Here is a 10,407-nt window from a genome sequence, read left to right as displayed (position 1 = left end):
CAAATATCAACTGACTACTGACCAGACCTGGGCCAAATATCAACTGACTGACAAGACCATTGCTAACTCTTTACATTTCCGTGACGTAAAATGTGATTTGTTTTTCATGAGTGTATTTGTTGATTCGTCCCTAATATCCAGAAAAGCAACGCCCCAGAAGAATGGTTTGTTATTATCGGTAATTTCCCATCTCCTCCTGACAGACATGTGACGTGTTCTGTCTGGCCTGGAGAGACTGAGCATGTGCAGATGTCAGGTTATGATTGGGCCCCATGTGAGGCCTGTGTATACTGGAACAGATAGATGCATGTCTGTTGAGTCCTTGGCCCATTCTCCAATGACACCCTAGTCCTAATGTAGTGCACTACTTTAGACCAGAGCCCTATGGCACCCTATTCCCTATATAGTGCACTACTTTAGACCAGAGCCCTATGGCACCCTATTCCCTATATAGTGCACTTTTTTAGACCAGAGCCAATAGGAGAGTAGGGTCCCATTTGGGACACAGAGGTTTTATTCCTGAGGGGAGACCATTCAGCAAATTGTGGATCCTTGAATAAGGAAGTTAGTATAAGACACAGGGGGAAACCCACACAATGTAAACACACACATAATGTAAACACACACACACACACACACACACACACACACACACACACACACACACACACAATGTCTGGAGGTAAACGCATGGACAAGAACACACACTCGCATACTCTCACACACACACACATTCAGATTCAAAACAGCTAGGTCTGTAATTTACTGTGTTAGACCTCATTAAGGGCTATAATATATACTGTCTGTAGGTCTGTAATTTACTGTGTTAGACCTCATTAAGGGCTATAATATATACTGTCTGTAGGTCTGTAATTTACTGTGTTAGACCTCATTAAGTGCTATAATATATACTGTCTGTAGGTCTGTAATTTACTGTGTTAGATCTCATTAAGGGCTATAATATATACTGTCTGTAGGTCTGTAATTTACTGTGTTAGACCTCATTAAGTGCTATAATATATACTGTCTGTAGGTCTGTAATTTACTGTGTTAGACCTCATTAAGTGTTATAATATCATGGGGTAGATATACTGTCTGTAGGTCTGTAATTTACTGTGTTAGACCTCATTAAGTGCTATAATATATACTGTCTGTATGTCTGTAATTTACTGTGTTAGACCTCATTAAGTGCTATAATATCATGGGGTAGATATACTGTCTGTAGGTCTGTAATTTACTGTGTTAGACCTCATTAAGGGCTATAATATATACTGTCTGTAGGTCTGTAATTTACTGTGTTAGACCTCATTAAGGGCTATAATATATACTGTCTGTAGGTCTGTAATTTACTGTGTTAGACCTCATTAAGTGCTATAATATATACTGTCTGTAGGTCTGTAATTTACTGTGTTAGACCTCATTAAGTGCTATAATATATACTGTCTGTAGGTCTGTAATTTACTGTGTTAGACCTCATTAAGTGCTATAATATATACTGTCTGTAGGTCTGTAATTTACTGTGTTAGACCTCATTAAGTGCTATAATATATACTGTCTGTAGGTCTGTAATTTACTGTGTTAGACCTCATTAAGGGCTATAATATATACTGTCTGTAGGTCTGTAATTTACTGTGTTAGATCTCATTAAGGGCTATAATATATACTGTCTGTAGGTCTGTAATTTACTGTGTTAGATCTCATTAAGGGCTATAATATATACTGTCTGTAGGTCTGTAATTTACTGTGTTAGACCTCATTAAGGGCTATAATATATACTGTCTGTAGGTCTGTAATTTACTGTGTTAGATCTCATTAAGGGCTATAATATATACTGTCTGTAGGTCTGTAATTTACTGTGTTAGATCTCATTAAGGGCTATAATATATACTGTCTGTAGGTCTGTAATTTACTGTGTTAGACCTCATTAAGGGCTATAATATATACTGTCTGTAGGTCTGTAATTTACTGTGTTAGACCTCATTAAGGGCTATAATATATACTGTTTGTAGGTCTGTAATTTACTGTGTTAGACCTCATTAAGGGCTATAATATATACTGTCTGTAGGTCTGTAATTTACTGTGTTAGATCTCATTAAGGGCTATAATATATACTGTTTGTAGGTCTGTAATTTACTGTGTTAGACCTCATTAAGTGCTATAATATATACTGTCTGTATGTCTGTAATTTACTGTGTTAGACCTCATTAAGTGCTATAATATCATGGGGTAGATATACTGTCTGTAGGTCTGTAATTTACTGTGTTAGATCTCATTAAGTGCTATAATATCATGGGGGAGATGTAGGTCTGTAGGTCTGTAATTTACTGTGTTAGATCTCATTAAGTGCTATAATATCATGGGGGAGATGTAGGTCTGTAGGTCTGTAATTTACTGTGTTAGATCTCATTAAGTGCTATAATATCATGGGGGAGATGTAGGTCTGTAGGTCTGTAATTTACTGTGTTAGATCTCATTAAGGGCTATAATATCATGGGGGAGATGTAGGTCTGTAGGTCTGTAATTTACTGTGTTAGACCTCATTAAGTGTTATAATATCATGGGGGAGATATACTGTCTCTAATTTACTGTGTTAGACCTCATTAAGTGCTATAATATCATGGGGGAGATATACTGTCTCTAATTTACTGTGTTAGACCTCATTAAGTGCTATAATATCATGGGGGAGATATACTGTCTCTAATTTACTGTGTTAGACCTCATTAAGTGCTATAATATCATGGGGGAGAAATACTGTCTCTAATTTACTGTGTTAGACCTCATTAAGTGCTATAATATCATGGGGGAGATTTACTGTCTGTAGGTCTGTAATTTACTGTGTTAGACCTCATTAAGGGCTATAATATCATGGGGGAGATGTAGGTCTGTAGGTCTGTAATTTACTGTGTTAGATCTCATTAAGGGCTATAATATCATGGGGGAGATGTAGGTCTGTAGGTCTGTAATTTACTGTGTTAGATCTCATTAAGGGCTATAATATCATGGGGGAGATGTAGGTCTGTAGGTCTGTAATTTACTGTGTTAGACCTCATTAAGGGCTATAATATCATGGGGGAGATGTAGGTCTGTAGGTCTGTAATTTACTGTGTTAGACCTCATTAAGGGCTATAATATATACTGTCTGTAGGTCTGTAATTTACTGTGTTAGACCTCATTAAGTGCTATAATATATACTGTCTGTAGGTCTGTAATTTACTGTGTTAGATCTCATTAAGGGCTATAATATATACTGTCTGTAGGTCTGTAATTTACTGTGTTAGACCTCATTAAGTGCTATAATATATACTGTCTGTAGGTCTGTAATTTACTGTGTTAGACCTCATTAAGTGTTATAATATCATGGGGTAGATATACTGTCTGTAGGTCTGTAATTTACTGTGTTAGACCTCATTAAGTGCTATAATATATACTGTCTGTATGTCTGTAATTTACTGTGTTAGACCTCATTAAGTGCTATAATATCATGGGGTAGATATACTGTCTGTAGGTCTGTAATTTACTGTGTTAGACCTCATTAAGGGCTATAATATATACTGTCTGTAGGTCTGTAATTTACTGTGTTAGACCTCATTAAGGGCTATAATATATACTGTCTGTAGGTCTGTAATTTACTGTGTTAGACCTCATTAAGTGCTATAATATATACTGTCTGTAGGTCTGTAATTTACTGTGTTAGACCTCATTAAGTGCTATAATATATACTGTCTGTAGGTCTGTAATTTACTGTGTTAGACCTCATTAAGTGCTATAATATATACTGTCTGTAGGTCTGTAATTTACTGTGTTAGACCTCATTAAGTGCTATAATATATACTGTCTGTAGGTCTGTAATTTACTGTGTTAGACCTCATTAAGGGCTATAATATATACTGTCTGTAGGTCTGTAATTTACTGTGTTAGATCTCATTAAGGGCTATAATATATACTGTCTGTAGGTCTGTAATTTACTGTGTTAGATCTCATTAAGGGCTATAATATATACTGTCTGTAGGTCTGTAATTTACTGTGTTAGACCTCATTAAGGGCTATAATATATACTGTCTGTAGGTCTGTAATTTACTGTGTTAGATCTCATTAAGGGCTATAATATATACTGTCTGTAGGTCTGTAATTTACTGTGTTAGATCTCATTAAGGGCTATAATATATACTGTCTGTAGGTCTGTAATTTACTGTGTTAGACCTCATTAAGGGCTATAATATATACTGTCTGTAGGTCTGTAATTTACTGTGTTAGACCTCATTAAGGGCTATAATATATACTGTTTGTAGGTCTGTAATTTACTGTGTTAGACCTCATTAAGGGCTATAATATATACTGTCTGTAGGTCTGTAATTTACTGTGTTAGATCTCATTAAGGGCTATAATATATACTGTTTGTAGGTCTGTAATTTACTGTGTTAGACCTCATTAAGTGCTATAATATATACTGTCTGTATGTCTGTAATTTACTGTGTTAGACCTCATTAAGTGCTATAATATCATGGGGTAGATATACTGTCTGTAGGTCTGTAATTTACTGTGTTAGATCTCATTAAGTGCTATAATATCATGGGGGAGATGTAGGTCTGTAGGTCTGTAATTTACTGTGTTAGATCTCATTAAGTGCTATAATATCATGGGGGAGATGTAGGTCTGTAGGTCTGTAATTTACTGTGTTAGATCTCATTAAGTGCTATAATATCATGGGGGAGATGTAGGTCTGTAGGTCTGTAATTTACTGTGTTAGATCTCATTAAGGGCTATAATATCATGGGGGAGATGTAGGTCTGTAGGTCTGTAATTTACTGTGTTAGACCTCATTAAGTGTTATAATATCATGGGGGAGATATACTGTCTCTAATTTACTGTGTTAGACCTCATTAAGTGCTATAATATCATGGGGGAGATATACTGTCTCTAATTTACTGTGTTAGACCTCATTAAGTGCTATAATATCATGGGGGAGATATACTGTCTCTAATTTACTGTGTTAGACCTCATTAAGTGCTATAATATCATGGGGGAGAAATACTGTCTCTAATTTACTGTGTTAGACCTCATTAAGTGCTATAATATCATGGGGGAGATTTACTGTCTGTAGGTCTGTAATTTACTGTGTTAGACCTCATTAAGGGCTATAATATCATGGGGGAGATGTAGGTCTGTAGGTCTGTAATTTACTGTGTTAGATCTCATTAAGGGCTATAATATCATGGGGGAGATGTAGGTCTGTAGGTCTGTAATTTACTGTGTTAGATCTCATTAAGGGCTATAATATCATGGGGGAGATGTAGGTCTGTAGGTCTGTAATTTACTGTGTTAGACCTCATTAAGGGCTATAATATCATGGGGGAGATGTAGGTCTGTAGGTCTGTAATTTACTGTGTTAGATCTCATTAAGGGCTATAATATCATGGGGGAGATGTAGGTCTGTAGGTCTGTAATTTACTGTGTTAGATCTCATTAAGGGCTATAATATCATGGGGGAGATGTAGGTCTGTAGGTCTGTAATTTACTGTGTTAGACCTCATTAAGTGTTATAATATCATGGGGGAGATATACTGTCTCTAATTTACTGTGTTAGACCTCATTAAGTGCTATAATATCATGGGGGAGAAATAATGTCTCTAATTTACTGTGTTAGACCTCATTAAGTGCTATAATATCATGGGGGAGAAATACTGTCTCTAATTTACTGTGTTAGACCTCATTAAGTGCTATAATATCATGGGGGAGAAATACTGTCTCTAATTTACTGTGTTAGACCTCATTAAGTGCTATAATATCATGGGGTAGATATACTGTCTGTAGGTCTGTAATTTACTGTGTTAGATCTCATTAAGGGCTATAATATATACTGTCTGTAGGTCTGTAATTTACTGTGTTAGATCTCATTAAGTGCTATAATATATACTGTCTGTAGGTCTGTAATTTACTGTGTTAGACCTCATTAAGTGCTATAATATCATGGGGTAGATATACTGTCTGTAGGTCTGTAATTTACTGTGTTAGATCTCATTAAGGGCTATAATATATACTGTCTGTAGGTCTGTAATTTACTGTGTTAGATCTCATTAAGTGCTATAATATATACTGTCTGTAGGTCTGTAATTTACTGTGTTAGACCTCATTAAGTGCTATAATATCATGGGGTAGATATACTGTCTGTAGGTCTGTAATTTACTGTGTTAGATCTCATTAAGGGCTATAATATCATGGGGTAGATATACTGTCTGTAGGTCTGTAATTTACTGTGTTAGACCTCATTAAGGGCTATAATATCATGGGGGAGATGTAGGTCTGTAGGTCTGTAATTTACTGTGTTAGACCTCATTAAGGGCTATAATATCATGGGGGAGATGTAGGTCTGTAGGTCTGTAATTTACTGTGTTAGACCTCATTAAGTGTTATAATATCATGGGGGAGATATACTGTCTCTAATTTACTGTGTTAGACCTCATTAAGTGCTATAATATCATGGGGGAGATATACTGTCTCTAATTTACTGTGTTAGACCTCATTAAGTGCTATAATATCATGGGGGAGATATACTGTCTCTAATTTACTGTGTTAGACCTCATTAAGTGCTATAATATCATGGGGGAGAAATACTGTCTCTAATTTACTGTGTTAGACCTCATTAAGTGCTATAATATCATGGGGGAGAAATACTGTCTCTAATTTACTGTGTTAGACCTCATTAAGTGCTATAATATCATGGGGGAGATTTACTGTCTGTAGGTCTGTAATTTACTGTGTTAGACCTCATTAAGTGTTATAATATCACGGGCAGGTTAAATATATACTGTCTGTTATGTATAATACGACTCTGTTTCTGTCTTCATTAAAAAATAATCCATTCTATATACATGCAGTACTCTTGATAGAAGGGTCATATACTTCTGGAAATATATATACACCTCTTTGTTAAAATATATATATATAATCAACTGACCCTGTGTGGTGTGACTATTGGCACTTGGAATAACTAAACCCGTTACAGATGGTCCCAGATCTGTGTGTTGTGTTGTCAAGTTGGTAAGAGAGCACCATTCATATAGAAAACTCAGCAGATGTTTGTTTTTGTTTTTTTGTACAAAGCAGCTTAGAGTCAGTCATCCGTACATATGGACGGCCCTAGCTGGAGTCAAACCCCCAACCTCAGGGGTTGCAAGTGCCTTGCTCTACCAACTGAGCCAACACAAGACCAAAGTGATCTGGGACCAGGCTAAGTAATATCGCCCACCCCTGGTCTGGTTTAAACTGTATTTACCCGTCTGTCTGTTTGGTCGTCATGATTTGATTGGATCAGACGGGCTTGTTGTTCTGATAAAACGTTTAAAAATGTTGAGTCTAAAAAAAATTGACACTAAAAAAATGTTGAGTTTAAAAACGACATTTTCCAGCATTCCACTAGAACCCAAGCCCGTCCATTAAACCAACGGTGACACATCTTTTAAAAAACGTTTCTCTCTCCGGGGGGCCACGTTCCAACACAAATAAAATACACCCTTAACTGAATTACTTTGCTAACCGCAGGAAGGGAGGAAAGCATTTTCTAAAGTGTTGGAACAGGGCCGAAGACCTTTAGGTGGAAGAGAGAGGCGCTCTTCATACTAGCTGAACGTCTGTCACCTCATATCTGACCAGGAACTGACCAGGATCTGACCAGGAAAACACTGAATAAAGTCTAAAGTCATTTTGTCAAAAGTTACTAATAAAAACGTACAGTTATTTACCCATGCAATCATATAAAATACTAATTTCCGTTTTTTTCTCTTGTAGCTATAATGTATATTTACATGTTTTCTTGGTTATGTTACACACGTCTGTACTGTACAGACCCATAGAGTCAGTCCATCACCACAACGTTCCTTTTAGAGTCTCTCGTTACCGTGGCAATGCAGTTCTACTGGGTTTCCACGGACACCGAGTTTTTCTCTCCTCCAACGCACAAACAACAACGCTCCTCCTGGTTGCTATGGGATACAGGGTTCCGATGGTTCCGGTCCGTACTATTGTCACCATGGTGATGAGGAGTTCCTTAGGAAGGTGTAATCCGGATGGGGCCAAACCTCCTCCTGAAGATCTACTGACTGCAGGCTTTTGTTCCGGCCCTGCGCTAACCAACACACCTGATTCAGTCTAGCTGAACATCAAGGTCCTGATGAGCAACTGAATAGGTGTGTTAGAGCAGAGCCGGAGCCAAACCCTGCACAGTTAGTAGCTTTCTAGGAGGAAGGGCTGGCCACCCTCACCGTTACCCATAATTCAGTTTGTTATGGCGGAAGATAAGAGGGGGGCAACACAGCAGCTATATTGGTAGGGGCGGTAGGTGGGGGGTTGGGTGACTCCAACACTGTAGTTCCATTAGAAAAACACACAACACAATCCAGGACACCCCTCCACACCTCTGATTGGTTCAGCCTTCGGGTCATAGATTCTGATTGGACGCCTGGGTCGCCCAGGCCTACTGTGCTTGGCTGCTGGAGCTGTCAGTCCGGTGCGAAGGCGGGCCTTTGGGTTGTTTCTGTGGCTGTGGTTTCAGCTGCAGCTGATGCCTCTGGTTGTGAGACTGTTGTTGTTGTTGTGTTACCTGGGCGAAGGCCTGTTGCTGTTGTTGCATGGGGAATGCTGCCTGGAGGATCAGCTGCTGGTTGCCGTGGAGAAGACGGGTGCCCTGGTTACGGGAAGTAAGAGAATGGATTAGACTGGTATTCTAATTCTATGGTTAGAACTATAGAAGTGACTCTATAACATTATGATTAGAACACTGTGGAATCCCTGAAACTCTAATACGCTCCAGGTAGACATTGCCCTTAGTCACAGATCTAGGATCAGGGTAAGACAGATAGCATCCATTCTGCCTCTGTCCCTATTGAACTCTGCCCCCACACTGCTCTCTGGTGGTTACATGTAGGAACTACTGCTGCTACTGTGCAGTCGGGGTGTCTGAAATGACACCAGATTCTCTACATAGGGAGACTACTGTTGACCAGGCCCATAGGGAAGAGGGTGCCATTTTGGACTCAGCCCTAATCCATCGCTATACACACTCCATCCCTCTGTGCACTGCCTGTCTATGGCTGTTGAAACTAGAGGTTACCTGTTGAAACTAGAGGTTACCTGTTGAAACTAGAGGTTACCTGTTGAAACTAGAGGTTACCTGTTGAAACTAGAGGTTACCTGTTGAAACTAGAGGTTACCTGTTGGAACTAGAGGTTACCTGTTGAAACTAGAGGTTACCTGTTGAAACTAGAGGTTACCTGTTAGAACTAGAGGTTACCTGTTAGAACTAGAGGTTACCTGTTAGAACTACTGCTGTTGAAACTAGAGGTTACCTGTTGAAACTAGAGGTTACCTGTTAGAACTACTGCTGTTGAAACTAGAGGTTACCTGTTGAAACTAGAGGTTACCTGTTGAAACTAGAGGTTACCTGTTGAAACTAGAGGTTACCTGTTGAAACTAGAGGTTACCTGTTGAAACTAGAGGTTACCTGTTGAAACTAGAGGTTACCTGTTAGAACTAGAGGTTACCTGTTAGAACTAGAGGTTACCTGTTAGAACTAGAGGTTACCTGTTAGAACTAGAGGTTACCTGTTGAAACTAGAGGTTACCTGTTGAAACTAGAGGTTACCTGTTGAAACTAGAGGTTACCTGTTGAAACTAGAGGTTACCTGTTGAAACTAGAGGTTACCTGTTGAAACTAGAGGTTACCTGTTGAAACTAGAGGTTACCTGTTAGAACTAGAGGTTACCTGTTAGAACTAGAGGTTACCTGTTAGAACTAGAGGTTACCTGTTAGAACTAGAGGTTACCTGTTGAAACTAGAGGTTACCTGTTGAAACTAGAGTTTACCTGTTGAAACTAGAGTTTACCTGTTGAAACTAGAGGTTACCTGTTGAAACTAGAGGTTACCTGTTGAAACTAGAGGTTACCTGTTGAAACTAGAGGTTACCTGTTAGAACTGCTGCTGTTGAAACTAGAGGTTACCTGTTAGAACTGATGCTGTTGAAACTAGAGGTTACCTGTTGAAACTAGAGGTTACCTGTTAGAACTGATGCTGTTGAAACTAGAGGTTACCTGTTGAAACTAGAGGTTACCTGTTGAAACTAGAGGTTACCTGTTAGAACTGATGCTGTTGAAACTAGAGGTTACCTGTTGAAACTAGAGGTTACCTGTTAGAACTGATGCTGTTGAAACTAGAGGTTACCTGTTGAAACTAGAGGTTACCTGTTGAAACTAGAGGTTACCTGTTGAAACTAGAGGTTACCTGTTGAAACTAGAGGTTACCTGTTGAAACTAGAGGTTACCTGTTGAAACTAGAGGTTACCTGTTAGAACTAGAGGTTACCTGTTGAAACTAGAGGTTACCTGTTGAAACTAGAGGTTACCTGTTGAAACTAGAGG

At 38.4% G+C, this 10,407-nt stretch overlaps 1 protein-coding gene and 1 long non-coding RNA gene across 2 annotated transcripts in view; one reads left to right on the top strand and one right to left on the bottom strand.

Moving 5' to 3' along the window:
- Positions 1 to 907: 907 nt before the first annotated feature.
- On the top strand, positions 908 to 2,103 carry LOC129842597 (uncharacterized). Its single transcript, XR_008757641.1, has 3 exons — positions 908 to 977; positions 1,618 to 1,897; positions 2,066 to 2,103. It is a non-coding gene; the product is annotated as an uncharacterized LOC129842597 (long non-coding RNA).
- A 5,710-nt stretch (positions 2,104 to 7,813) lies between these two features.
- Positions 7,814 to 10,407, bottom strand: part of LOC129842594 (circadian locomoter output cycles protein kaput-like) — a 43,145-nt gene continuing 40,551 nt past the window's right edge. The window contains exon 23 of the mRNA XM_055911222.1: positions 7,814 to 8,680. Within this exon, the coding sequence (XP_055767197.1) occupies positions 8,471 to 8,680 (210 nt within the window). The 3' untranslated portion in view covers positions 7,814 to 8,470. The remainder of the gene's footprint in view (positions 8,681 to 10,407) is intronic.

The sequence above is a fragment of the Salvelinus fontinalis genome, unplaced genomic scaffold, assembly GCF_029448725.1.
Source record: "Salvelinus fontinalis isolate EN_2023a unplaced genomic scaffold, ASM2944872v1 scaffold_0056, whole genome shotgun sequence".
Lineage (NCBI taxonomy): Eukaryota > Metazoa > Chordata > Actinopteri > Salmoniformes > Salmonidae > Salvelinus > Salvelinus fontinalis.
The sequence above is the reverse complement of the archived record's forward strand: the minus strand, read 5'-3'. Positions and strand labels throughout refer to the sequence as shown.